At 65.3% G+C, this 26,683-nt stretch overlaps 3 protein-coding genes across 11 annotated transcripts in view; all 3 read right to left on the bottom strand.

The window, feature by feature from the left end:
* Positions 1–8: 8 nt before the first annotated feature.
* Positions 9–11,427, bottom strand: KHSRP (KH-type splicing regulatory protein). Of its 2 annotated transcripts, none has more exons than XM_086871364.1 (20): positions 11,146–11,427; positions 10,044–10,152; positions 9,887–9,925; positions 9,286–9,325; positions 8,936–8,985; positions 8,756–8,827; positions 8,584–8,641; positions 7,509–7,680; positions 7,194–7,292; positions 7,008–7,106; positions 6,055–6,157; positions 5,861–5,961; positions 5,039–5,180; positions 4,256–4,416; positions 3,945–4,063; positions 3,772–3,860; positions 2,946–3,137; positions 1,781–1,858; positions 1,536–1,696; positions 9–599 (listed from the first exon to the last, which is right to left on the bottom strand). In XM_086871364.1, the coding sequence occupies exons 1-20, from the start codon at positions 11,410–11,412 to the stop codon at positions 591–593; spliced, it is 2,160 nt and encodes a 719-aa protein (XP_086727490.1). In that variant the 5' UTR covers positions 11,413–11,427; the 3' UTR covers positions 9–590. The 2 variants fall into 2 exon arrangements, with proteins under 2 accessions (XP_086727490.1, XP_086727491.1); XM_086871365.1 differs by having other exon boundaries at positions 11,242–11,427.
* An 814-nt stretch (positions 11,428–12,241) lies between these two features.
* On the bottom strand, positions 12,242–22,180 carry LOC147647649 (low-density lipoprotein receptor-like). Of its 2 annotated transcripts, none has more exons than XM_086871369.1 (15): positions 21,740–22,180; positions 20,247–20,627; positions 19,902–20,027; positions 19,570–19,692; positions 19,087–19,209; positions 18,000–18,165; positions 17,220–17,438; positions 16,718–16,836; positions 16,491–16,630; positions 16,167–16,311; positions 15,599–15,742; positions 14,816–14,878; positions 14,105–14,179; positions 13,294–13,439; positions 12,242–13,188 (listed from the first exon to the last, which is right to left on the bottom strand). In XM_086871369.1, exons 1-15 carry the CDS (start codon positions 21,867–21,869, stop codon positions 13,156–13,158), a joined length of 2,133 nt encoding a protein of 710 aa, XP_086727495.1. In that variant the 5' UTR covers positions 21,870–22,180; the 3' UTR covers positions 12,242–13,155. The 2 variants fall into 2 exon arrangements, with proteins under 2 accessions (XP_086727495.1, XP_086727496.1); XM_086871370.1 differs by lacking the exon at positions 21,740–22,180 and adding an exon at positions 21,047–21,229.
* A 651-nt stretch (positions 22,181–22,831) lies between these two features.
* Positions 22,832–26,683, bottom strand: part of SMARCA4 (SWI/SNF related BAF chromatin remodeling complex subunit ATPase 4) — a 24,053-nt gene continuing 20,201 nt past the window's right edge. For 2 of the 7 annotated variants that reach the window (XM_086871334.1, XM_086871338.1), the window contains 8 exons: positions 26,578–26,655; positions 25,153–25,371; positions 24,728–24,978; positions 24,468–24,576; positions 24,285–24,386; positions 24,007–24,139; positions 23,764–23,921; positions 22,832–23,437 (listed from right to left, as the gene is read on the bottom strand). In XM_086871334.1, the coding sequence (XP_086727460.1) occupies positions 23,405–23,437; positions 23,764–23,921; positions 24,007–24,139; positions 24,285–24,386; positions 24,468–24,576; positions 24,728–24,978; positions 25,153–25,371; positions 26,578–26,655 (1,083 nt within the window). In that variant the 3' untranslated portion in view covers positions 22,832–23,404. The remainder of the gene's footprint in view (positions 23,438–23,763; positions 23,922–24,006; positions 24,140–24,284; positions 24,387–24,467; positions 24,577–24,727; positions 24,979–25,152; positions 25,372–26,577; positions 26,656–26,683) is intronic. The other 5 variants (XM_086871336.1, XM_086871339.1, XM_086871337.1 and 2 more) reach the window with 3 other exon arrangements.

Here is a 26,683-nt window from a genome sequence, read left to right as displayed (position 1 = left end):
ATCCCGACTGGTTTTTGTTCCGTTTATTTGTGAAGTTAAAAACAAGCGGTAAAAAGTAAAAACTTTGAGCCTTCGGTGGTCGGAGTTTTCCAGACGCTCCGAAACGACACGGACAGGGCGGGGGGGGGCGGCCGGGGGGGTTTGGGGACCCCCGGGGGGGGTTTGGGGACCCCCGGGGGCTCGGGGGGGGCTCGGGGGGTCCCCAGGGGGGAGTTGGGGGCCCTTGGGCTCCCCGGGTGGCGTCTGGGGGTCCCCACGAAGGGACAGGAGGGTCTGGGAGGGGGTTTTGGGGTCCCGGGCGGGTTTTCGGGGGGTCCCCAGCGGCTCCCAGGAATGTTCGAGCGGCTCCGGGGGGGTTTGGGGGGACCTGGGGGGCGGGGGAGGGGGGGGGAGTTCCCTCCGGGGGGATTTTGGGGGGTCGTGGGGGAGGGGAGACCCCTCCCTCCGGGGGGATTTTGGGGGGTCGTGGGGGAGGGGGGACCCCTCCCTCCGGGGGGATTTTGGGGGGTCGTGGGGGGCCGCTCGCCCCGGCCGGCCGCGGCCGCTCGCCCAAAACAAAAGGGGGTCACAGACGGGGGGGCACGGTGGGGTCACTGAGCCTGCAGGGGGAAGCAGAGCAGGGGCTGTGGGGGACCCCAGACCCCCGGGGGGGATTTTGGGGTGTCCCCGGGGGGTTTTGGGGGTCCCCGGGGGATTTTGGGGTCCTCATGGGGTCACCGTGAGCAGTCCCAGCCCCCTCCCCCACAGGTGTGCCATGGCCCCGGGGGGTTCTCGGGGATTTTGGGGGGTCTGGGTGGGATTTTGGGGGGTCCAAGAGGAGTTCTGGAGGTCCTGGGGGTGTTGTGGGGGTGTCCGGGTGGGATTTTGGGGGTCAGGACGTGCTGGGGGGGTCCTGCAGTGCCAGCAGGAAGGGCGGAGGGGGCTGGGGGGGTCCTGAGCTGTTCGGGGGGGTCCTGGTTGGGTTTGGGGGTCCTGGGCAGTGTCTGGGGGGCTCCATCACCACAAACACTTCCCTGGGTGGGGCTGGGGGTCCCGGGGGGGACTGGGGGTCCCGGGGGAGGTCTGGGGGTCCCAAGGGAGGTCAGGGGGTCCCAGGGCAGGCTGGGGGTCCCAGGGAAGTTCTGGGGGTCCCAACGGAGGTCAGGGGGTCCCAGGGGGCAGGCAAGGGGTCTCAATGGAGGTCTGGGGGTCCCGGGGGAAGCTCTGGGGGTCCCAACGGAGGTCAGGGGGTCCCAGGGGGCAGGCAAGGGGTCTCAATGGAGGTCTGGGGGTCCCGGGGGAAGCTCTGGGGGTCCCAACGGAGGTCAGGGGGTCCCAGGGCAGTCTGGGGGTCCCAAGGGAGGTCAGGGGTTCCGGGGCAGATCTGGGGGTCCCAGGGCAGTCTGGGGGTCCCAGGGCAGGCTGGGGGTCCTGGGGGGCAGTATGGGGGTCCCAGGGCAGTCTGGGGGTCTTGGGGGGCAGTCTGGGGGTCCCAGGGCAGGCTGGGGGTCCTGGGGGGCAGTCTGGGGGTCCCAGGGCAGGCTGGGGGTCCGTACCTGCTGTCCCTGCTGCGCGGGGGGGGGCGCGGGCCCGGCCCCCCCGGGGGTCTGCCCGTAGTACGCCGCTTGCTGCCGGTAGTACTCGGCCCAGGCCGCGCTGTAGTCGGGCTGGGGGCCGGGGGGGGCCCCGGGACCGCCCCCCGAGGCCACCTGGGCCGCTGTGGGGACACGGGGGGGGCTGTCAGGGCTGGGGGGTGCCCCCAGAGCCCCCCCCCCCCGGGGGGATTTTTGGGGGGATTTACCTTGTTTCTTGTAATATTCCTCCCAGGCCTTGGTGTAATCCTGCTGCGGGGGGGCCCCCGGCTGCTGTGGCTGCTGGCCTGGGGGGGCACCGCGGGCAGGGGGGGCTTTAGAGGATCCTGGGCAGGGTTAGGGGGTACACAGGGGCAGCTCTGGGGTCCCCAGAGGTGTTTGGGGGGGTCAGAGGAGCAGGTGTGGGGTCCCCAGGGGTGTTTGGGGGGTCAGAGGAGCAGGTTTGGGGTCCCCAGAGGTGTTTGGGGGGGTCAGAGATGCAGGTTTGGGGTCCCCAGGGGCAGTTTGGGGTTCAGAGTAGCAGGTTTGGGGTCCCCAGGGACAGTTTGGGGTTTAGAGGAGCAGGTTTGGGGTCCCCAGGGGTGTTTGGGGGGGTCAGAGGTGTAGGTTTGGGGTCCCCAGGGGCAGTTTGGGGGGTCTGAGGTGCAGGTTTGGGGTCCCCAGGGGCAGTTTGGGGGGTCTGAGGTGCAGGTTTGGGGTCCCCAGGGGGTCAGAGGAGCAGGTTTAGGGTCCCCAGGGGGTGTTTGGGGTTCAGAGGAGCAGGTTTGGGGTCCCCAGAGGGTCAGAGGTGCAGGTTTGGGGTCCCCAGGGGTGTTTGGGGGTCAGAGGTGCAGGTCTGGGGTCCCCAGAGGTTCAGAGGAGCAGGTTTGGGGTCCCCAGGGGGTGAGAGGAGCAGGTTTGGGGTCCCCAGGGGCAGTTTGGGGTTCAGAGGTGCAGGTTTGGGGTCCCCAGGGGCAGTTTGGGGTTCAGAGGTGCAGGTTTGGGGTCCCCAGACGGTCAGAGGTGCAGGTTTAGGGTCCCCAGGGGGTGAGAGGAGCAGGTTTGGGGTCCCCAGGGGCAGTTTGGGGTTCAGAGGTGCAGGTTTGGGGTCCCCAGGGGGGTCAGAGGAGCAGGTTTGGAGGTCCCCAAGGGCAGTTTGGGGGGTCCCTGGGGGTCGCTCAGGGGTCTCTGTGACCAGTTCCCCCTTGGGCGCGTTTGGAGGCTCCTCAAGGGGAACTTTGCAGGTCCTGGAAGCTTTTTGGGGGGGTCCAGGACCTGCCGGGGAGCTCCTGCAGCACCCCCACCTCACCCCACCGCAAGCCCAGGACAGATTCTGGGGGGTCCCAGAGGGGCTCAGACCCTCCCGGACCCCCTGCCCAGATTTGGGGTGCCCACCTAGTTTCTTGTAGTACTCCTCCCAGGCCTTGGTGTAGTCGGCCTGGCCGGTGGGGGGGGGCTGGGGGGGCTCCCCCTGCACGGGGGGCGCGGCGGGCGGGGGCTGCGCCGGCACGGGCCCGGGGGGCTGCTGGTAGTAGTGCGAGTAGTAGGCGGCCCAGGCCGCGTTGGGGTCCGGGGCGGGCGCCTTGCCTGGGGGGGGCCCCAAAACCACGGTGTCAACCGGGGGGGGCCCCCCAAATCCGCCCCGAATTTGGGGATCCCCGCTGTAAACGCGGGGTCCGGGTGGAGCGGGGGGGGGGGATGGGATCTGGCGTCTCCCGGGAGACCCCAAAAGGCTCTGGGAGGGTTGAGGGGGGGCCCCTGAGTGCAGGGATGGAGCCCCAAATTTGGGGACCCCATCCATAGGCCAAGTGGGGTCTGAGAGCACCCCAAAATCACACCGGAGGGGGGCACAAAAACCCCAGCGTGAGTCGGGGGAGTCCCCAAGATGAGGGGAGGGGTCCCCAGAACCGAGGGGTCACATCCCCCACACTGCTGGAATCTACCCCCACTCTGCCCCCCAAAACCCCAAACCCAGCTGCTCAGCCCCAAGGGGTCCCCCAAACCTCGGCAGAGCCCCTAAACCCCCGGCAGGACCCCCTAAAGCCTCGGCAGGGCCCCCCAGAGCCTCGGCAGGGCGCCCAAATCCTTGGCAGGACCCCCCAAACCCTCATCAGGACCCCCAAACCCTCAGCAGAGCCCCCCAAAAGCTCATCAGGACCTCCCCAAACCCTCGGCCTCCCCCGCTGGGTCCCGGGGGGTCCCGGGGGGTCGCGGTACTCACTGGGGTCGTGGGGGGCTGGCGGCTGCCACTGGGGGTACGTGTTGCCCCAGCCCTGGGGGGGGTACTGGTGGGGGGGTGGCCCCCCCGGGCTGTGGGAAAGGAGGGGTGAGTTGGGCAGGATTTGGGGGGGGGGGGGGGAACCCCGAGAACACCCGAAAGAGGCCGGTACTCACTGCGGGGGGGCTCCGGGGGGACCCTGGTTGAAGGGTCCGGGGTTGAAGGGGCCCATGGGGCCGGCAGGGCCGGGAGGACCCCCGGGGCCGGGGCCGGGGCCGACGGGGCACAGCGGGCCCTGGAGGGGGGGAGAAGAGGGGTCAGGGGGGCTTTGGGGGACCCCGGGAGGAATTTGGGGGTCCCCCAGCAGAGCTCGGGGCTGCCCGTGGCAGCATGCGCTCCCCAGAGAGCTCCCAGGGCTTTGGGGCTCCCCTGGGGATTTGGGGGGGAGTTTTGGGGTGTCCCAGGGGTGTTTTTAGGGTGCCCTCACCTCAATCTTCTCCTCGATGAGCTGCTTGGCGTGGTCGATCTGCTGGGGGGTCCCCCGGATCACGAAGAGTTTGAAGTTGGGGTCCCCGTTGGGGGGCAGCTGCCGCGAGATCTCCACAAACGCCCCTGTCTGCTGGTTGATGGCCTTGACGTTCTCCCCCCCTGCACCCCAAAACCCCCCGCCGTCAGAGGGGCACCCCAAAACACCCCCAACCCCCAAAATCCCCCATGGAGCTTCCAGTCCTCCCTGGAGAACCCCCAAACCCCTCCCAGGACCCCCAAACTCTTCCCAACCCCTCTGGGAACCCCCAAACCCCCATGTGTGGACCCCCTGAGCCCCCCTCACTGAGCACCCCCATAAAAGGGAGGAGAAAGGGATTTTGGGGGGGCCAGGGGAGGTGGGGATGTGTTTGGGGGGGTCCCTGGGGGTCTCAGAGGGGGCTATGGGGGGGCTCAGGAACCTTTGAGAGAAGCTGGGGGGGTTTTGGGGGTCCCAGGGGAGTTACAGGGGCTCAGGGGAGAATTGGGGGACCCCAAAAAGGGATTTTGGGGGTTTTTGGTGGTTTTGGGGGGGTTTGGGGGGGATTTTGGGGTTTTTTGGGGGGTTTTGGGGGGATTTTGGGGGGGTTTTGAGGGTGTTTTGGGGGTTTTTTGGGGGATTTTGGGGTTTTTTGGGGGGATTTTGGGGAGATTTTGAGGGTTTTTGGGGGGATTTTGGGGAGATTTTGGGGGTTTTTGGGATGAATTGGGGGTGTGGGGGGTCCTGGGGTAGCCCCCTCCTCACCTCTGCCGATGACGAGCCCGCACTTGTGTGTGGGGATGGAGAAGGTCATCTCCCCCCCGGGGGGGCCCCAGCTGCCCTGGCCCCGGCCCCGGCCGCGCCCCCCCGGTGGCAGCCCCGGCCCGGGGGGTCCCGGGGGGCCACTCTGTGGGGAGGGGGCGTCAGGGGTGGGCAGAACCCCCAAAACAGGGGGGGACACCCCCCGAAACACATCCCTGCTCTGAAACAGCTCCTGGCTCTTCCCCAGAATAAACCCCCTCCCCAAAAACACTGCCCACCTTCCCCTACAACAGCTCCTGTCACCCCACGGTGCAGCCCCCTCCCCACGGTGCAGCCCCTTCCCCACAGTGCAGCCCCCTCCCCACGGTGCAGCCCCTTCCCCACGGTGCAGCCCCCTCCCCACGGTGCAGCCCCTTCCCCACAGGGCGCAGCCCCCTCCCCACAGGGCGCAGCCCCTTCCCCACAGTGCAGCCCCCTCCCCACGGTGCAGCCCCCTCCCCACGGTGCAGCCCCCTCCCCAAACCCCACAAGCTCTGCAGCAGGTCGTTGATGATCCTCCAGCTCACAGCCCCCTCCCCAGACCCCAGCCCCCTCCCCAGGTACCCGCAGGCTCTGCAGCAGGTCCCTGATGATCCCCCAGCCCCCTCCCCACGGTGCAGCCCCCTCCCCAGGTACCCGCAGGCTCTGCAGCAGGTCGTTGATAAGCCCCCAGCCTCCTCCCCACGGTGCAGCCCCCTCCCCAGGTACCTGCAGGCTCTGCAGCAGGTTGTTGATGATCCCCCAGCCCCAGCCCCCTCCCCAGACCCCAGCCCCCTCCCCAGGTACCCGCAGGCTCTGCAGCAGGTCGTTGATGATCCTGGCCGCGTGCTCGCAGCGCTCAGGGGGTCCCATGATGTGGGCGATTTTCTCCGGCCCCGTCCCATCGTCTGCGGGGTTTAGGGGGGGTCACTGGGGGTCCCCACACCCCCGGCTCAATGGGGAGGGGTCTTTTTTATGGGGCGGGAAGGGGCTCCCCAAACCTTGCTTGAACTGGATCCGCACCCCGGCATCGTTCTGGATCTTCTTGATCATCTCCCCGCTGCGGCCGATGACGACCCCGACCGAGTGTCGCGGCACCGGCACCTGGGGGAGGTCGGGGGCATCTGAGGGTCCTGACCCCCCTCGGGAAAAGGGCTTTGGGGTTTTGGGTGAAAAACGGGCGTTTTTGGGTAAGAGAATGTGAGTTTCAGGATAAAAATGAGGCTTTTTGCCTTGAAACTGGAATTTTTTTCATGTTAAAAAATGAGATTTTTTTTTTTATTTTTTTGGCTTAAGAGCGAGGGTTTTTATTGAAAAACAGGATTTTTTCAAACTCAAAGGTTTGTTTTTGATTGGAAGCTAATAACTTTTAAACGGGAAAATGGGATTTCTTTCAAAAGCATGCGAGTTTAAGAATGAAGAATGATGGATTTGAAAAGTCACATTTTTTTTTTTGAGCAAAATTTTGGATAAAAGAATGTGAGTTTCAGGATAAAAATGAGGCTTTTGCCTTGAAACTGGGATTTTTTTCATGTTGAATAATGAGATTTTTTGGTTTTTTTGGCTGAAGAGCGAGGGTTTTTATTGAAAAACGATTTTTTTCAAACTCAAAAATAAAGATTTGTTTCTGATTGGAAGCTAAAAAGTTTTAAACAGGAAAATGGGATTTCTTTCAAAAGCATGCGAGTTTAAGAATGAAGAATGATGGATTTGATTTGAAAAGTCACATTTTTTTTGAGCAAAAAATGGAGGCTTAGCTTGGTGTTTGTGAAAATTCCCACAAAAACTTGGAGTGAAAAATGGGATATTTGGGGTGAAACATGGGGTGGTTGGGTTTGAAAAATGAGGTTTTTTTGGGGTGAAACACAAGAGATTCTGAGATGAAAAATGGGATTTTTTTGTTTGCTGAGAGGAATTTTGGGGTGACAAAAGGGGATTTTGGGGGCACACTCACATCAATGCCCCCGCCCAGGCGGGCGCCGTAGTCCGAGCGCTCTCCGAAGCCGCCCTGGTCGCGCTCCCGAAGGATGTCCAGCACCATCTCACAGGCTTGCTGGGAACGGGGGGGTTTGGGGTCACTCTGGGGTCACTTTGGGGTCACTCTGGGGGTGTTTCCAGCTGAGGTTTGGGCTCCTCTCACCTGCACCTTGTAGGGCTCCCCGATGATCCGCAGGGGTTTGTCCACGTTGGTGTTTTGGGAACCGTCTTGGATCAGGATCATCTTCACCCCCGCCCGTTCCTGGGGGGGCACCGGGACCCCTCAGCGCTGACCCCCCCCCCAAAACCACCCAGGGACCCCCCCCCAGGGCACTTCTGGGGCTCCTGGAGCTGCTGAACGCTCCTCCCCCCTTCCCAATCCCACAGGGACGGGCAGAGACCCCCAAACTCCCCTCAGCGACTCCAAAACCCTCCCAGATCCCCCCCAATCCCCCCCAGGAGGGATTTTGGGGGGCACCTGGAGCTGTTTGATGGTCTCCCCACCCTTCCCGATGACCAATCCCGCTTTTCCTGCCGGGATCATCAGCTCCTGGACCGTCCCGTTCTGGCCGTTGGTGGCGTCGGGGAAGGGTCCCGGGGGTCCCCCCCTGCCCCGGGACACGATGTCGTCCAGCAGCGCCTTCGCCTTCCTGGGGAGGGGTTGGGGGGATCACTGGGGGGGATTTGGGGAGGTCTGGGGGGGTTTTGGGGGTCATCTGGAGGTTTAGGGGAGATCTGGAGGGGATTGGGAAGAGCTGAGCAGGATTTGGGGAGGTCGCTGGGGGCTTGGGGGGATTTGGAAGTCACTGAGGAGACCCAGGGAGAGGCTGAGGGTCCCAGGGAGCATTTTGGGGTCCCCAAGGGTTATTTTGGGGGTCCCTGAGGGGGTTCTGGCAGGGGTTTGGGGTTCCCGGGATGGTTTTGGGGTTCCCAGGATGGTTTTCTGGGGTTCCCAAGGCAGTTTTGGAGTTCCCAGGGTGATTTTGGGGTTCCCAGGGTGGTTTTGTGGAGTTCCCAAGGCAGTTTTGGGGTTCCCAGGGTGGTTTTGGAGTTCCCGGGGTGGTTTTGGGGTTCCCAGGATGGTTTTGTGGGGTTCCCAAGGCGGTTTGGGGGTTCCCAGGGTGGTTTTGGGGTTACCAAGGCAGTTTTGGGGTTCCCAGGGTGGTTTTGTGGGGTTCCCAGGGTGGTTTTGGGGTTCCCAGGATGGTTTTGTGGGGTTCCCAGGGTGGTGTTGTGGGGTTCCCAAGGCGGTTTTGGGGTTCCCAGGGTGGTTTTGGGGTTCCCAGGGTGGTTTGGGGGTTCCCAAGGCGGTTTTGGGGTTCCCAGGGTGGTTTGGGGGTTCCCAGGGTGGTTTGGGGGTTCCCAAGGCGGTTTTGGGGTTCCCAGGGTAGTTTTGGGGTTCCCAGGGTGGTTTTGTGGGGATCCCAGGGTGGTTTTGTGGGGTTCCCAGGGTAGTTTTGTGGGGTTCCCAGGGTAGTTTTGGGGTTCCCAAGGCGGTTTTGGGGTTCTAAGGGTGGTTTTGGGGCTCCCAGGGAGGTTTTGGGGTCACTCACTGCACGGACTCCGGGGACCCCGTCAGGGACACGCTGCGCTCCGGTAACCCGCCGCTGTCTGGGGGGGGCACGGGGGTGTCAGCGGGGTCCCCCCGCGTTTGGGGGGTCTGGGGGTTGTCCCCTGTAATTTGGGGGGAGCCCAGGAAGGTTTTGGGGCCTCAGGTCCCCCTACCTGGGGAGATCTGCACTTTGCACCCCGAGTCCTGCTGGATCTTATTGATCTGCTCCCCGCCACGGCCGATGACTGCGGGGGGAGGACACAGAGCGGGGTTTGGGGGTGTCCCCAAGGCTCTCCCGGAGGTCCCCAAACCCCTGGGACCCTGAAGCCCCCTCCCCAGGCCCCCAGACTCACTGAGGCCGACCATCCCGTCAGGGACCCGGTACTCCTCCGTCACCGTCGTCCTGGGGGGCACCAAGGGGTCATGGGGACCCCAAAAAACCCCACGAGCACCTCAAAATCCCCCAGCACCCCCCAGCACCCCCCCAACTCCTTAAGAATGTTTTAAAACCACCCCAAGACCCCAAAAAACTCAGCAAAACCCTCAACCCCCCACCGAGGACCCTTCAAACCTCCCTCCAAAACCTTCAGTACCCCCCTGAAATCCCCTCAAACCCCAAGGACCTCCCCAGGACCCCTCCCCCTCCTTCCCGACCCCCACAAGGAGCCCCCCCAGCCCCCAACACCCCCCTGCACCCCCATACCTGGGTGGGGGATGGATGGGCCCCATCGGTGCCGGCAGCGCTGGGGGGGGAACCTGGCCCGTCTGTGGGGGTCCCCCCGATTTGGGGGGGCCCCAACTTCCCCGCTCCCCCAACCTCTCCCAGCCCCCAAACCCCTTTGGAATGCCCCAAACCACCCCGAGGACTCCCTAAGAAACACCTGGAGACCGCTGAAAGCTGCCCTGGACACCCCAAAACTCCCCCTGGACCCCCAAACCCACCTCAAACCTCTTCCAGGACCTCCTGAGACCCCTCCAGGACACCCCCATTTCCCTCTGCCCACCCCAGACCTACCCTTTGGGGACCCCCAGAAACCTCCCTAGGACCCCATAAACCTCCCTGGGACCCCCAAAAACCTCCCTGGGACCCCCAAAACCTCCCTGGGACATTCCCCAGTGCCCCCTCCTGGCAGCAGCCCCGTGCTCCAGGAGCCCCCCCAAAGCGTCCTGAGGCCCAAAGCCCCCCTGTCCCCAAGACCCCCCAAGACCCCCAGCCCATCGTGGGGACCCCCAGCCCATCGTGGGGACCCCCAGCCCATCGTGGGGACCCCCAGCCCATCGTGGGGACCCCCAGCCCCCCTCACCTTCCCCCTGGGCCGCCAACTTCTTGCTCTCAGGCTGATCTAAGGGGGGGAACAGTGCGGTGTTACGGACCCCTCGCCTGTCCCCCCCAAAGGTTTGGGGGTCCCCCCGCGGTCCGGGGTGTTCTCTCGGGGTTTGGGGGTCCCGTGCCCCCCTTACCGCCATCCTCCAGCTGCCGTTTCTGCCCCCCGAAGCCCCCAAAGTCGGGGGGAGGGGGGTTGTTGTTGGGCACTGGCGGCGCTGTGTCCCCCCCGATCTTGGCTGCAATCTGGGGGGGGCAGGGGAGGGGTCACCGCAAAACTGGGGGGGCCTGAAGGCCGCAGGGAGCCCCAAAACCCACCAGGGACCCCCAAAATCCCCCCCAGGACCCCGAAAAACCCCTAGAGCCCCCCCTCCCGACTCAAACAGGAGATCCCAAAACACGCCGAGATGCTCCGAAACTTCCCCAAAAGCCCCCAGGGGTCACTCGAAAAGATGAACCCCCCAAACTCACGCTGAGACCCCCAAAACCCACCAAAGATCACCCAAACCTCTCAAGGAGCCCCCAAAGCCCCGCAGGTGCCCCCCCAACACCCCCAGGACCATCCAAACCCGCAGGAGAACCCCACAAAATGCCCGGTGGGGCCACCCCAAAGTCACGACCTCCCCCAATACCCCAGCACGAAACGCAGCCCCCCAAAAACTGCCCCCAAAATCCCCCGGAGGGGGGGCCCAAACAGCAAGAAACCCCCTCGAGAGGGTCCCTCTGAGAACAGGACCCCCAAAAACCGAACCCAAAGCCACGTGCGGACCCCCCAGAGCCCTCCCGGAGCCCCCCAGAAACCCCCAGGATCCTCCCGGAGCCCCCCGAATCTCCTCACGCCGATGGGCTCCCCCCAAATTTTGGGGTCCGCTGAAATCCCCCCTGAGAGCCACCAGAGACCCCCGAACTGGGGCTGCCGGGGCCCAGCTCAGCACCCCCGCCCCGCGCCGCTGTTAACTAGCGTGTTAATTACGGTAATTACCGTAATTGCGGCGCCAAAGGGCGCGCGAGCCCGGGGGAGGCGCCGGGCTTTGGGGGGAATTACGGTAAAGGACCGTAAGTACCGGACTGAGGGCGGCGGGACCTCCCGGAACGGGGGGAAAACACGCGGGGGGGGTGCGGGGTTTTATTGTGGGGCGGGGGGGGCCGGGAAGCGGGGCGGGAACGCGTGAGGGGGTCCCGGGGGTGGGGGAGGGGCGACCTCCCCTCCCGCGACCCCCGAGGGGGGCGGGGCCTTACCGGGAAGGTGGGGGCAGGGCCGCGGCGCCCCGGGAGGGGTCGCGGGGGGTCCCCGACCCCTCCCGCCGCCTCCCGCCGCCCCGCCGCGCCCCTCACCTGCCGCGCGCGCTGCACCGCGTCGGCGAACGCGTCCTTGCGCCCCGTCCCGCCGCCGCCACCGCCGCCGCCGCCGCCCCCCGGGCCCCCCCCGGGCCCGGCCGAGGTGGGGGCGGCGGGGGCGGCCCCGGGCTGGGGGGGCGGGGGCGGCGCGGGGCCGAACTCGGACATGGCGGAGGCGGCGACGGGCACGGGCCGCGCTCGCCTCGGGCCGCGCGGGGCACGCTGGGAGCGCGGCGGGGACGCCCGCCCTCACCGGCGCCAAGCGCCCAATCGCCGCGCCGGAGCGCCCGGAGTGACGGAACTATCGACCAATCAGTGGCTGCGTGCAGCGCGCAGTGACCAATAGGAGAAGAGAAGGCGCCGGCGCGCCGCGATTGAGGCGTGTTGGCGTGATGGGCAGCCGGGCGGGCCAATGGAAGCGCTGGGATTCGCCGCCGTGCGTGGGCGGGACTGCGGCGTGCGCAGCCAATCGAGCCGCGCACCGCCCCCGGGCAACCCCGCGGGACGCCGCCATTGGCCGGGGAAGCGGAAATCACGGAAATGGCGGGGCGAGCATTGAGTGACGTTGGCCACGGCCAGTAGCTTGCAGCGCGCTCTTCCTCCCACCCCCGCCGCACAGCGATTGGAGGATACGTTTGATTGACGGCTGGCACAGCCAATGGAGCGCGGGCAGCGGGAGGGGCGGAGCGTCGCTAGAATGACAGGCGCGGGAATCAATCGGAGGCGGGACACGAGGTGACCAATCACAGCCCGCGTTGGGGGAGGTGGGGCGTGATGGGCAGTGCGCCCAACCAATAGCGTGCGTTCCCCCGAGCGCGCCGTCCAATGAGCATCGAGCGGCTATTTTGGAGGGAAACGGCGACCAATCAGAGCCCGTGCCGCAGGGGCGGGGACGAGGCTGCGGCGCTCTGGGCCAATCGCGTGCGAGGAGGTTTCCCTATGCCCCGCCCCCGCGCTCCCAGTCCATCCCAGTTCACCCAGTCTGATCTCTCAGAGCTCAATAAATAAAATTTTATTGATGGGGAAGGGGCGGGGCCACCTCGGCTCCTCCCACTTCCCCAGGCCTCAGTCCGGGAGGAATTCACAGTATTTTGGTTAAAAAAAACCCCAAAGTGCCCCAGGGGTTACTTGGGGCACCTGGACAGCCCTGAACGAGCACGGACAGCTGGCACAGGTGTGCACAGCCATGGCCAGGTGTGCACTGGTGTGCACAGGTGTGTCTGCAGCCATGGCCAGGTGTATCAGGCTGTGTCCAGGTGTGTCCAGCTGTGTCTGCAGCCATAGCCAGGTGTGCACAGCCTTGTCCAGGTGTCTCCAGGTGTGCCCAGCTGTGTCCAGGTGTGTCTGCAGCCATGGCCAGCTGTGTCCAGGTGTGTCCAGTTGTGTCTGCAGCCATGACCAAGTGTGTCAGGCTGTGCCCAGGTGTGTCTGCAGCCATAGCCGGGTGTGCACAGCCCCATCAAGATGTGCCCAGATGTGCCCAGGTGTGTCTGCAGCCATGTCCAGGTGTGCACAGCTATTCCCAGCTGTGTCCAGCTGTGTCTGCAGCCATGCCCAGGTGTGCACAGCTATTCCCAGCTATTCCCAGCTGTTCCCAGCTGTGTCCAGCTGTGCCCAGCTATGTCTAGCTGTGTCTGCAGCCATGTCTAGATGTGCACAGCCATGTCCAGGTGTATCCAGCTGTTCCCAGCTGTGTCCAGCTGTCCACCCAGCTGTGCCCAGGTGTGCACAGCTGTGTCTGCAGCCATGTCCAGGTGTATCCAGCTGCTCCCAGCTGTGCCCAGGTGTGTCCAGGTGCACACAGCTGCTCCCAGCTGTGCCTGCCCCCAGCCCTGCTCTCAGTCCTGCGGCTCCTGGGGGCCGCTCCCCCACCCCGGGGGGCTCTGGGGGGGTCTCGGCTCCCCCAAATCCTCAGGGCTCGTCGTCCTCTGACGTCAGCGGCCGCTGGGGGAGGAAGCGGCGGGTCAGTGGGGGGGTCCCTGAACCCCCTCCTGCCCCAGAGCCCCATCCCGGCTGTCCCCGGGCCCCCCACGCCCCCCCCTCACTCACCAGGGGGTCCCCGAGCCCCCCCCCATCCAGGGGGTCCCCGGGCCCTTTCCGGAAGGTGGCGTTGGTGAAGCTGATGCTGTTGGTGTTGCGCCGACGCCACTCCTGCCACAGCGCCCTGGCTGCCACCCCCAGGCCCAGCACCAGTCCTGGTGGGCACGGGGGGGTCACGGGGGGTCCCCAAAACCGGGACACCCCCCCTCCCCAAAATCCGGGACTTTGCCCCAGAAATCCGTGCCCCCCCCATGGCCCGACCCCTGCTGGGCCAATCCCCAGAGCCCCCTGGTGGCCACGGGCGGGAACTGCAGGCACGGGACCCCCCCTTGGGACCTCCCCCTGTGGGACCCCCCCCTTGGGACCCTCCCCCGCTTTGGGACCCCCCCTTGGGACCCCCACTTTGGGACCCCCAACCTTTGGGACCCCCCCCCCCACTTTGGGAACCCCCTATGGGACCACCCTCCTTGGGACTCTCCCCCCCCTTGGGACCCCCCCCCTACATTGGCATCCCCCCCTTTGAACCCCCCCTTGGGACCCCCACCCTTTGGGACCCCCCTTTTGAACCCCACCATCCTCCCAAATTTTGCCTCCACCCCATTCTGGGACCCCCCTCCCCCAACCCTCCATTTTTGGCTCCTCTGTTTTGAAACTCCCCCCACTTTGGGACCCCCAAATCTGCCCCCCCCATTCTGCCCCGCCCCCCCAGACCCCCGAATCTGCCCCCCCCATTCTGCCCCGCCCCCCTGCCCCCCCATTCTTTGGGACCCCCTGCACCCTCCCAGCCCCCCGCAATCCGTGTCCCCCGGGGGGGCCATACCGAGGGGCAGCAGCACCAGCAGCGCCGTCAGCCCCGGCCGGGACCCCCCGGGACCCCCCGGCAGCCGCAGATCACCTGAGAGGGCAGGAGAGGGCAGGGGGGTGAGCAGGGGTGGGGTCGGTGTGTGGCCGGGGGTGTGGTCAGTGGGCGTGGCCGGTGGGTGTGATCAGGGGTGGGACCTGGGGTGTGTCAGGAGGGTGTGACTGGTGGGTGTGACTGGTGGGTGTGGTCAGGGGGTGTGGTCATGGGGGTGTGACCGGGGGTGTGACTGGGGGTGTGGCCAGGGGTGTGACCGGGGGGTGTGGCCGGGGGGTTGTGTGCGTGACAGGTGGGCGTGGCCGGTGGGCGTGGCCGGTGGGCGTGGCCGGTGGGTGAGGCCAGTAGGTATGATCAGGGGTGTGGACAGTGGGTGTGACCGGTGGGTGTGGCCCGTGGGTGTGGCCCGTGGGTGTGGATGATGTGTGTGGCCAGTGGGTGCAGCCGGTGGTTGTGATCAGGGGTGTGGCCGGTGGGTGTGGCCGGTGGGTGTGATCAGGGTGTGGCCGATGGGTGTGGCCGGTGGGTGTGATCAGGGGTGTGGCTGGTGGGTGTGGCCGGTGGGTGCAATCAAGGCTGTGGCCAGCGGGTGTGATCGTGGTGTGGCCAGTGGGTGTGGCCAGCAGGTGTGAACGGGGTGTGGCAGGTGGGTGTGGCCAGGGCTGGGGCCGTTACCTATCGAGGCGTTTTCCTCCCTGCTGAAGTTCCGTGTGAGAGGCTCAGGGGTCCCGGGGGGCTCTGGGGGGACACGGGGGGGTCACCTGGGCACAGGTGAACCCAGGGAGGGCTTTGGGGGGATTCCTGGGGGGTCTCAGGGGAGTTCAGGGTGATGTCAGGGTGATGTCACAGCTGGGGCTGGGAGGGGCTGGGGGGAGCTGGAGGGGTCTCAGGAGGGTCTGGGGGGTCTCAGGTGTGGCTCAGGTGAGTCTGGTGTGGGGGAGTGGGGGGGTTCAGGGTTACCTGTGGCACAGGGGGGTCTGGGGGGGTCTCAGGTGTGTCTGGAGGGGGTTCAGGGGGATCCCAGGGGTTACCTGTGACATGGGGGGTTTTGGGGGGGTCTCAGGTGAGTCTGGAGGGGGTTTGTGGGGGGTCCCAGGGTTTCCTATGACACAGGGGGGTCAGGGTGGTCTCAAGTATGTCTGGAGGGGGTTTGGGGGGTTCAGGGGGGTTCAGGGTTACCTGTCACACAGGGGGGGTTCAGGGGGGTTTGGGGGGTCTCAGGGGGGTTCAGGGTTACCTGTCACACAGGGGGGGTTCAGGGGGGTTTGGGGGGTCTCAGGGGGGTTCAGGGTTACCTGTCACACAGGGGGGTTCAGGGGGTTCAGGGGGGTCCCAGGGTTACCTGTCACACAGGGGGGGTTCAGGGGGGTTTGGGGGGTTCAGGGGGGTCCCAGGGTTACCTGTCACACAGGGGGGGTTCAGGGGGGTTTGGGGGGTCTCAGGGGGGTTCAGGGTTACCTGTCACACAGGTGTGTCCGTCCCTGTCCAGGTGCTCCCCGTCAGGGCAGGCGCAGGTGAATCGGGGGGAGCCAGGGCCGCGGGTGGGGGAGGGGAGGCAGAGGAAGGAGCAGAGACCCCCGGGACCCTCGCAGCGGTTGGGGCCTGGGGGAGGGGCACAGGTGAGGGGGGGGTCTGCGGGAAATCGGGGTCACGGGGGGGTCACAGGGTGTCTGGGGAGGCCCAGGGATCTCTTTGGGGTGTGTTTGTGTGGTTCGGGGTGCTTTGGGTGTTTTTGGGGTCCCAGGGGTGTTTTGGGGGTGTTTCTGGGGCGTTTTGGGGGTCCCAGGGGTGTTTTGGGGGGTCCCGGGGGTGTTTGGGGGGTGTTTTTGGGGGTCCCAGGGGTGTTTTTGGGGTGTTTCAGGGGTTTTGGGGGAGTTTTAGGGGTCCCAGAGGTGTTATTGGGGGTGTTTTGGGGGTGTTTTGGGGGTCCCAGGGGTGTTCTGGGGGGTGTTTTTTGGGTCCCAGGGGTGTTTTGAGGGTGTTTTGGGGGTCCCAGGGGTGTTTTGGGGGTGTTTTGGGGTTTTACCTGCTGGCTGCCTCCCCGGGTGCAGAACCACGACGGCCTCGGGGCTGAAGAGCTCCTGGGCCACCACCTGGGGGGTGGGGGAGCCCCCCCCGAGCCGTGCGGCCACCAGGGACCCCCGGTGGGGGTCGGTCCAGAAGGCCCAGTCCTGGGGGGGACATAGGGGGGGCAGAGAGGACACGGGGGGGTCAGAGGGGACACGGGGGGGGCAGAGGGGACACGGGGGGGGCAGAGGGGACACGGGGGGGGCAGAGGGGACACGGGGGGGGTCAGAGACCAAGGGAAAGGGGACAGGAGGGGCTGTGGGAGGACTCTGGGGGGTCTCACCTGGAAGACGGCGAGGCCGAGGGGCTGCGCCAGGTGCTGGGGGTCCCTCAGGTGCGTCCGGCGGCCGCTCCCGTCCAGGGCCACGCTGGACACGGTGTGCAGGCGGCCGTCGGTCCAGTACAGGCGCTGGGAGGACTGGTCTGGGGGGGCACGGCTGGGTCAGGGGGGCACTGGGGGGGTCACATGGGGGGGGACACGGGGACGGGTTTGGGGTGTGGGACCCTCACCCAGGGCCAGCCCCTGGGGCCGCTCCACGTCCTCGGTCACCAGGGGCTCGGGGGGGGCCCCATCCTGGGCCCCGCGGGCGATGTGGGGGCGGGACCCCCAGTCTGACCAGTACAGGTACCTGGGGGACACCGTGGGTGTCACCGGTGCCACCGGTGCCCCCCTTCCCCCCCACAGCCCCCGTCCCTCCCGGGCCATGCCATCGTCTGTGCCCCAAGTACCCCTTGTCCCTCCCGCTGTGTCCCCCCACTGTCACCCTCCGTGTCCCCACATCCCCCTGTCCCCCTCACACCCCGTGTCCCCACCACTGTCACCCTCCGTGTCCCCACATCCCCCTGTCCCCCTCACCCCCCCCGTCCCCACCACTGTCACCCTCCCTGTCCCCCTGTGTCACCCCCCACTGTCACCCTCCATGTCCCCCCCATCACCCCTGTGTCCTCACACCCCCTGTCCCACCCACTGTCCTTTGCGCTGTCCCCCCCCGTCCCCCCTGTCCCCCCGTACCCGTTCAGGGGGTCCACGACCAGCGCCCAGGGCCGTGTCCGGGGGTCCCGGTGCAGGCTGCGGTGCCGGGTCCCCGCGGGGTCGGTGACGGCCACACGGCCGGAGCCCGGCTCGGTCCAGTACAGGAGCCGATGGATCCAGTCCAGGGCGAGCCCGGCCGGGGACCCCGGGCCCGGGACCACCCCCAGCGGCACCGGCGGGCCCGCGGCCAGGGGGGCTCTGGGGAGCAGCGGGGTCAGCGCGGGGAGATGGGGGAGTGGGAGGGGGGTCCTGGGGGGGGTCCTGGGGGGGGGTCCTGGCGGGTCCTGGGGGTCCTGGGGTGTCCTGGGGAGTCCTGGGGGAGTTCTGGGGCATCCTGGGGGGGGTTCTGGGGCATCCTGGGGGGTCCTGGGGGTTTTGGGGGATTCTGGGGAGGTCCTGGGGGGGGCTGGGGGGTCCTGGGCAGGTCCTGAAGGGTCCTGGGCGGGTCCTGGGAGGTCCTGAGAGGTTCTAGGGGGGTTCTGGGGGAGGTCCTGAGGGGGGTCCTGGGGAGGTCCTTGGGGGGTTCTGGGAGGTCCTGGGGGGGTCTTGGGGGGTCCTGGGAGGTCCTGGGCGGGGTCAGGGTGGAGGGAACCCGGGGGGGAATTGGGGCCCCTGACGGGACATGGGGGGCAATGGGGGGTGATGAGAGGATTTGGGTGCGCTGGGAGGGGTTGGGGGTCACTGGGGGGGGGTCAGAGGGCACTGGGGAGGCACTGGGGGGCACTGGGGGGCACCGGGGGGCCCCGGGGGGGCTCTCACCTGTAGATGAGCCCCTCACTGGGGTCCCCCCAGAACAGGGAGCCCCCCTCGACGCCGACGTCCAGCGCAGCCACGTGCTTGAGGGGCCCCTGCAGGATTCGGGGTTCGGGGCCCCCCAGCGCCAGCACCTGGTGCCGGGTGCTCACCAGGAGGGTCCCGGGGGGGCCTGGGGGGCACAGCGGGGTCACCTCTCGCAGGGAGCCCCCCAAAATCCCCCCAAATCCCCTTAGGGCCCCTCAAACCCCTGACACTCCCAAACCCCCTGGACCTCCCTGATCCACCCCCCCCCAGGACACCCCCAAAACTCCTCCAGGAACTCATTTCCCTCTTGGGGACCCCCACCCCCTCCCGGGGCCATTTGGGGGTGTCAGGGTTCCCCTGTGGGGTCTTGGCAGGGGCTTGGGGCATTTTGGGGGTCCTCGGAGAGAGGTTGAGGTGTTTTGGGATATTTTGGGATAGTTTGGGATAGTCTGGGATATTTTGGGATATTTTGGGATATTTTGGGATATTTTGGGATATTTTGGGATAGTCTGGGATATTTTGGGATAGTTTGGGATAGTTTGGGGGTATTTTTTGGTATTTTGAGTGTCCTGGGAAAGAGGTTGAGGTATTTTGGGATATTTTGGGATATTTGGGGGTATTTCGGGGTACTTTGGGGATATTTTGGGGGTATTTCAGGGGGTATTTCAGGGGGTATTTCAGGGGGTATTTTGGGATACTTTGCGATGTTTTGGGGATGTTTTGGGGTATTTTGGGATATTTTGTGATGTTTTGGGGGTGTTTTGGGGTATTTTGCGATGTTTTGGGGGTATTTTGGGGTATTTTGGGATATTTTGTGATGTTTTGGGGGTGTTTTGGGGTATTTTGCGATGTTTTGGGAGTATTTTGGGATATTTTGGGGTATTTTGGGGGAATTTCGGGGTATTTTGGGGGTATTTTGGGATACTTTGCGATGTTTTGGGGGTGTTTTGGGGTATTTTGGGATATTTTGTGATGTTTTGGGGGTGTTTTGGGGTATTTTGGGATATTTTGCGATGTTTTGGGGGTGTTTTGGGGTATTTCGGGGTATTTTGGGGGTGGTACACACCGTGACACGTCCGGTTGTCGAGGTCCAGGCTGAAGCCGGGGGGGCACAGACACTCGAAGCCCACCCGCAGGTCCCGGCAGCCGTGGGAGCAGCCCCCGCCCCCCAGCAGGCACTCGTTCACCCCTGGGAGGCACAAAGGGGGCTCAGACCGCCCAAAATCCCCCCCAAAAGGGGCAGAGACCCCCAGAATCCCATGGAGGAGGAGCTGGGAGGGGGTGAAAGCGGGGCTTGGGGGCTCAGGGAGGTTTTGGGGTGACCTGACGGGGCTTCAGGGGTTTTTTTGGGGGGGTTCAGGGGGGATTTGGGGTTGTTTTTGGGGGGGTTTCCAGGGAATTGTGGGGGGCCCGGGGGGGTTCAGGCTGCTCCAGGCAGTTTGGGGCTCTCCGGGGTCCTGGAGCTGCTTTGGGGCGGGTTCAGAACGTCCCGGGAGGGGATTTGGGGTTTTTGGGGGTCTCACGGGGCGGTTTTGGGGCCCCTCCTCACCGCACTCTTTGAGCGGCTCATCCGACCAGTCGCGACAGTGGCGCCGCCCATCGCAGACCTGCCCTATCGCGATACACTCGCCCGAGCGGCAGCGGAACCGGTGCGGGGGGGGACACGACGGGGCTGGGGGGGCGCGGGGGGGGGCGTCAGAGACCGAGAGACCCCCGAAACATCCCCAAAACTCCTCCTTAAGGTCTCTCAAACACCCCCCGGGCTTCCCCCCCGTCCTCTAAAAACCCCCTCAAACCCCCCGGGAAAAGCCTCCCTGACCCCCCCAAACCTCTCTGAGCCCCCTCAAACACCCCCAGACCCCCTCACCCCTCCCCCAGTACCGTCGGGACATTCCTCCTCGTCGTCACCGTCGCGACAGTCGGGGGTCCCGTCACAGGCGCGGGCGCCGGGGATGCAGCGCCCGTCGCGACAGCGGAGCTGCCCGGAGGGGCACGGGGGGGGCGTCCCTGGGGGGCGCGGGGGGGTCAGCGAGGCAGCGACCCCCCCCCCCGAACGTCCCAGTCCCTCCCAGTTCATCCCAATGCCCTCCCAGTCCATCCCAGTGCCCTCCCAGTCCATCCCATTCATCCCAGTGCCCTCCCAGTCCCCTCCCAGTGCCCTCCCAGTCCATCCCAGTTCATCCCAGTGCCCTCCCAGTCCATCCCAGCCCATCCCATCGCACGCACCACACCCCTCCTCGTCGGAGCTGTCGCGACAGTCGGGGGTCCCGTCGCAGCGCCAGCGCCGGTGCACGCACTCCCCGGAGCCGCAGGGGAACTGCAGGGGGGGGCAGGCGCGGGGGGGCCGGGGGGTCCCGCACAGCTCCGGCTCCTCGTCCTCCCCGTCGCGACAGTCGGGGTCGCCGTCGCAGCTCCAGAGGCGCGGGACGCAGCTCCCGTCGCGACAGCGGAAGGAGGAGGGGGCGCAGGGCGGCGGCGAGGGCGGGGGGGCGCAGCCCAGCTCGTCCCCCCCGTCGGGACAGTCGCGCTCCCCGTCGCAGGCGAAGGATCGCGACAGGCACGAGCCGTCCCCGCAGCGCAGCTGGTCCGAGGCGCACGGCGGGGGCGCTGCGGACGGGGGACAATCGGTTCAGGGACCCCCAAAAGCCCCCCCAGGAACCCCCAAAATAAACCCGAGGAGCCAAAATATCCCCTGGGACCCCTGAACCCCCCCCGGGTCCCCACTCCCCCACCCAGAGCCCCCCAAAAGCCTCCAGAGACCCCCCAGCCTCCCCCCTCAAGGACCCCAAAACATCCCCAGGGATCCCGGGACCCCCAAAACATCCCCAGGGACCCCCCAAACCCTCCCCGAACTCGGGGGGTCCCGGGGGAAGCTCCAGCCCCGCGTGTTCATCCGGGGGTCCTTTTTTGGGGCTCCCGGTCCCACTTTGTGGGGTCTTTCCGCATTTTGGGTGATTTTAGCCCCCTTTTGCCGTGTTTTGGCCCCACTTTGAGAGTTCCGATCCCATTTTGGAGTTTGACCCCACTTTGGGAGCGCTCTGCTCCCATTCGCGGAGGTGCCGGCCACATTTTTGGCGAGTTTTAGTCCCGTTTTTTGGGTTCCGGTCGCGTTTTTGGGGCTCCCGGGCCCATTCCGAAGGGTTTTGGTGCCATTTTCGGGTGTTTTACCCCCATTTTGGGGGGGGGTCCCGATTTCCGCCCCGGCCCCACCCGGGCGCGCCCTCCCCGCGCGCCGCGCTCTGATTGGCTGGCGCAGGCCCCGCCCTCGCGGGTGGCCAGTCTGGCCTCAGCCAATGGGAGCCGCGTCCGTCGCGGGGCGGGGCGGACCTCGCGCGCTGATTGGCCCTTCCCGGGCCGGGGGGGCGGGGCCTCCCAGCCCGTGGGGCGGGGGTTGACACGTGGGGGGGCCCGGGGCGACTTTGGGGGTCCCGGGGGGTCACGAAGGGGTCACGGGGGAGCCCCAAAACCGAGCGCTCCCCGGTTCCCCACCCGCGGGACACCCCGGGAAGGCGGGAGGGGCGTCCCCGCTGTGGTGGGGACAAATCCCGCGGCGAGGGGCGACCCCCGGTGTCCCCCCCCGTCCCTTCCGGTTCCCTTCACCCCTTTCCCAGCCCTTCCCGGGATTCCCGGTGCCCTCCCCCACCCGAAATGTGGGTCTGGGCGTGGGGGGTCCCCCACCCCCTCCAGACCCCCAAAATCCCCCCTTTCCCCCCCCCCACCTGCGCTCGGTGTCGCCGCCGCCGTTCCCAGAAGGAGCAGGAGGATCCCGGCGGTCCCGGTGCTTCCCGGTCTGCTCCCGGATCCGCTCCCGGCTGTTCCCGCTCTTATCCCGGTGCTGCCGGGTCCCATCCCGGTGTTTCCCGGCTCCTTTCCTTTGGCTCTGGGCTCTGTCCCGGTTTTCCAGCCGGGGTTCGTGTCCTGGCGCTCACCGGGAGCGGAGCCGGGGCTTGGAGGGATCCGGGCGCTCGGTGCGGATCCCGGTACCGCTCAGTCCTGTGCTGGCCCCGGTGCTGGCCCCGGTGCTGATCCCGGTCCGGTCCGGTCCGGTCCGGTCTGTCCCGGAGCTCCCGGTGCCGCCGCCCGGTGCTGATCCCGCTCCGGTCTGTCCCGGAGCTCCCGGTGCCGCCGCCCGTGGCCGCGGATCCCGCCGGGCCCCATTTAACGGGCGGGGGGAGGAGCTCGGGGCGTTCAAAAGGTGGAGGGTGGGGCAGGAAAACCGGGAATGAGGGAGGGACAGAGGGAAAACCGGGATCGGGGGAGACACCGACACCGGGGCGAAGATCGGGATGGGGGGAGGAAAACCGGGGTAAAGGCAGGAAAGGAAAACCGGGAGGGAGCGGGAGAAAGCCGGGATAAAGGGGGGAAAAACGGGAGGGAAGGAGGGAAAAGCAGGAAGGAGAAAGGGCGCGGCACGGGGGTCCCTTTTCCCACCCCCACCCAAAAACTGCTTTTTGAGTGTTTTCCCTCTTTTAGTGCCGGATTAATCGCGGGTTTTCCACCGGGGGCGATTCCCGGGGGGCTTGGAGCAGGACCGGGGGGTGGGGGGGGCACAAGGGGGTTCAGCTCTCCCCAACTCCTCCCGCCCCCCCAGTTCCCAGGGGAGGGAGGGGTCGCTGCTGTGGCACTTCGGGAATGACACGAACCCCGCCGGGGGGACACCCCAGGGACCCTCTGGGACCCCCCCCCAATACCCCAGGGTCTCCCCAGTACTCCCAGAGCCCCCAGTACCCAGAGTCACCCCCACAACACCCCCTGAGACTCCTCTGGAACCCCCCAATTCCCCCCAGGATCTCCCCTGGAAACGACTCAGCTCCTGTAGGATTAATTTATTAATTAATTATCGACTGCTGGGAATCCAGGGACAGCGACAACACAGGGAGGGGGGACTGGGATCAGCCGGGAGGATCCCAGGGGATGGAAGGTGGTCCGGGACAACCTGAGAGCACCCAGGATGATCCAGATTGGGACCACTCAGGACAGGCTGGGATGATCCAGGACAACCCAGGGACAATCTGGGCTGATCTCAGATGATCCAGGAGGACCTAAAACCACCCGGGATGGTCTGGATCTGAATCTGGGACAGCCCAGGACCACTTGGGACAATCTGGATCTGGGATGAGCAGGGACAACTTGGGACCATCTGAAACAACTTGGGATAAAGCCCAGTTGGACCATCCAGGACCACCTGGATCCGGGATGATCTGGGAGCTCCGGTGGCTGCGGCAGTGCCGGTTCTGGTATAAATACGGATGAGGTTGGATGTGGTTTTTTGGGATTTTCGGGATTTTGGGAATTCTGGTGTCGCTGCCGTCGGAGCTACGGGGGAGAGTGGGGGCAGGGGGCTCTGGGGTTTCGCAGAATTCTGGAGACGTGGAATGTTTGGGTCAGTCGTCCTCGGTGCCACTGCCGGAGCGATCCTGGAAAGGGGAAAAGGGGTGAGGAATTGGAGGCCAGGATGAGGCATTTGGAGGGTTCAGGATAGGATCTGGGAGTCAGGGCATGGATTTGGGATTGAGATGGGGCACTTTGGGGTTCAGCTCAAGATCTGGGGTCAGGATGAAGGGTTTGGGGGTCATTCCCAGGATTTGGGGTCAGAGTGAGGGGTTCAGGGTCACTCCCAACGTGTGGGGTCACTCCCAGGATTTGGGATCAGGATGATGGATTTGAGATCACTGCCAGAATCCAAAGTCACTCCCTGGATTTGGGGCTCTCAGGATCCAGAGGCATTCCCAGATTCTCTCACCTCCTCCTGTTCATCCTCGCTCTCGTCGTCGCTCAGGAGGGGTTTGGGGCGTCCCCCCCGCCCCCCCCGGCGCCGGCCCTTCCCACGCTCCGGAACCTTCTCCTTTCGGCCCAGACGGATCTTCACCTTCACTGAGCGGGCTGGGGGGAATCCAAACCCTCCAAATGATCCTGATCCTCCATCCCCATCCCCATCCATCCCATCCCCATCCCCATCCCATCTCCATCCCATCCCCACACCCACCCTCGGACTCGGATCCTTCTTCCTCTCCCTCCTCCTCCTCCTCGCTCTCCTCTCCGTCACTTTCCTCCTCCTTTTCCACCTTCTGCCGGACGCTGGTGAACACGGACTGCAGCACGATGGAATCCTCGTAGATCTGGGGGAAAATCTCGGTCACTCCAGGCCATTCCAAGCCATCGTGGCTGTTATTCCAGGCTGTTCCTGGCCATTCCCAACCCTTCCCAGGCACAATTCCAGGCCATTCCTGGTTATGCTGGGGGCTCCTTCCTGGATTTCCGTACCAGGGACCCCTCCAGGTTGAAGGTCTGGGCGTTCTGGCACAGCAGCATCACATCCTTCTCCAGGTCGTTGAGGCTCCGGTACTTGTGGTTTCGGATCCGCTCCTGGGAGCAGGAAAAAGGATGAGGGGGGGCTCAGGGGGTGGATTCCAATGGATCCTGACAGATCCTGGCAGATCCCGGTACCTTGATCTTCTTGAAGTCCACAGGTTTCCGGATGAGCTCGTAGTACTCTGGCAGCTCCTTGCGGGACGGGAGCTGGATGAAAACTTCACTCAGCTGTCGCCCGCTGCTGCTGTGGGGGGGGGAAAATGGGCGTGAGGGGTGGCCTTCCTCATCCTCCTCATCCTCATCCCATCCCATCCCACTCCCTCTGATCTTCATCCCCTCAGAGCCGTGGTTCCCTGGAAACGCCTGGGAACCCGGCAGCACCTGGCCCCCCTCACCTGTCCTTGTACTTGATGACCGCATCCACGATTTTCCGCATTTTCCGAGTCAGGGGGGGTGGATTTGGGGACAGTTTTTCAGCTGGGGGCCGCCCCCTCTTCTTCTGCTTCCGGCTCTCCTCATCCTTATCCCGGCTCCGGGCGCTTGGGGGGGGCCCCGTGGGACCCTCGGGCTCTCGCTTCCGCTTCCGAGAGGATTTCTTCTGCCGGACTTCCTCCTCTATCTCCTCCAGCGTCCCCTCCTCGATGGCCTGCAGGGAACGGGGATCCTTGGGATTGGGGATCGACAGGGATGGGGTGGGCCCACATGGATGGGGGGTCCTGGAAAGATGAGGATTTCCAAAGGGACAGGTGCTCCCCGTAGACCTTCTCCAGCCCCCACAGGCACATTCCCATCCCTCTGGGCAGATCCACTCTGGGAATACCTTGAGCCACTGTTTTTCCGTGAGGGAATCGCTGTAATCCACTTCCTTGCGGTGCCGGGAGCCGCGGCCGAACATCTTCTCCTCCTCTTCCTCGCAGGTGAGCCGCTCCACCTCGGCGTCGTCCTTCAGGATCCAGGATGGGAGCTCGTCCTCCTCCATCAGCCGCGGCTTCCGCTTGGGGTTCCGCGCCTCCTCCCGCCGCCGGTCCAGGTCCATGCGCTGCCGGGACAGAACCCGTCACCGCGGCTCTGGGCAGGGCTCACCGGGCTTGGGGGTGGGATGGGGATGAGGGGTGGATCCAAAGAAGGATTTTGAGGGGATCGGGGGCATCTGAGGTGGGATGGGATGGGATGAGGGGGATTGCTGCTGAAGAACAGGGATGGAGGAGCCACGCCCAGAGCCAGAGGCTGCTTCGGGAGCCGGAGGAACTTTGGGACTGGAAAAACGTTTTGGGAGTTGAAGGAACCAACTCTGGGAACTGCAGGACTTTTGAGAACTGAGGCAGGTTTGGGAACTGCAGGAACCACACCGTGAGAATGGGAATTGTGAGCTGGTGGAGCCACAGTGGAAGTTGGGGGTGATTTGTGAGAGGAATTCTGGGAGCAGCACAGGCTGCACAGCCAAAGCATTGGGGAGTTTTGGGAACTGAGAAGTTTGGGAATTGGGAGAGTTTTGGGAATTGGGAATGGTCCCAGAGCCACTGGCCTCCCCGTGCCCTGCTCCTCTGTCCAGGTCCAGCACCACTGGCATTCTGGGCACGGACACTCCCTGCACGCTGGGACTGGATCCCTGGGGGTTCCCCAGCCTGGGAATGTCGCTGCCATCGAGGCTCCTGCACCAGGACAAGCTCTCACTCTTCAGCCCCCTCCCCTCCCCTCCCTTCCCTGGGCTGTGGGAATTCTGGATAGGAAAATGGCTTTTTCCACACTCCTGGCCACGTCTCCTCCTGCTCTTCCTGGGGCTTCTGAGCTCATCCTGTACCGGAGCTGGGAGGCTCCTGCCCTTCTCCATCCTTCTCATTTATCCTCTTCCTCTCCTTCCTCCTCCTGCTGCTCATGGACACCTCAATTCCCCACCCTTCCTCCCTCATGGAGACCCTAAAGCCCTCTTGCTACTCCTCTTCCTCTTCTCCTCCTCTCCTCTCTTCTCTTCCTCGGGGGATCTCCTGCTCTTCCTTGTCTCTTGCTCTCTGCTTTCTCCCCCCTTTTCCTTCCTCTTTGTGAGATCTCCCTCCTCTTCCTCCTCCTCCTTCTGTCCTTCCTCTTCCTCCTCACAAGATCCTCACCTCCTGCTCCTTTTCCTCCTCATGAGACCCCTCCCCATCTCCTCCTCTCCTTCCTCCTCCTTTCCCTTGGGAAATCTCCCTTCTCCCCCATCTCCTCCTCCCGTCCCGCCCTTCCTCCCTCCCCCGCTCCTCTTCCTCACCATGAACAGGTCGAACTCCTCCTCGTGCCGGGCGATCATCTGATTCACCGTCTCGTCGTCGGGCACCTCGTCCTCCTCCTGGGAAAACCCAAACCCAGGGATTCAG

The sequence above is a fragment of the Cyanistes caeruleus genome, chromosome 35 (genome assembly GCF_971803275.1).
Source record: "Cyanistes caeruleus chromosome 35, bCyaCae1.hap1.1, whole genome shotgun sequence".
NCBI lineage: Eukaryota > Metazoa > Chordata > Aves > Passeriformes > Paridae > Cyanistes > Cyanistes caeruleus.
This window is presented reverse-complemented; position numbering and strand designations above follow the sequence as displayed.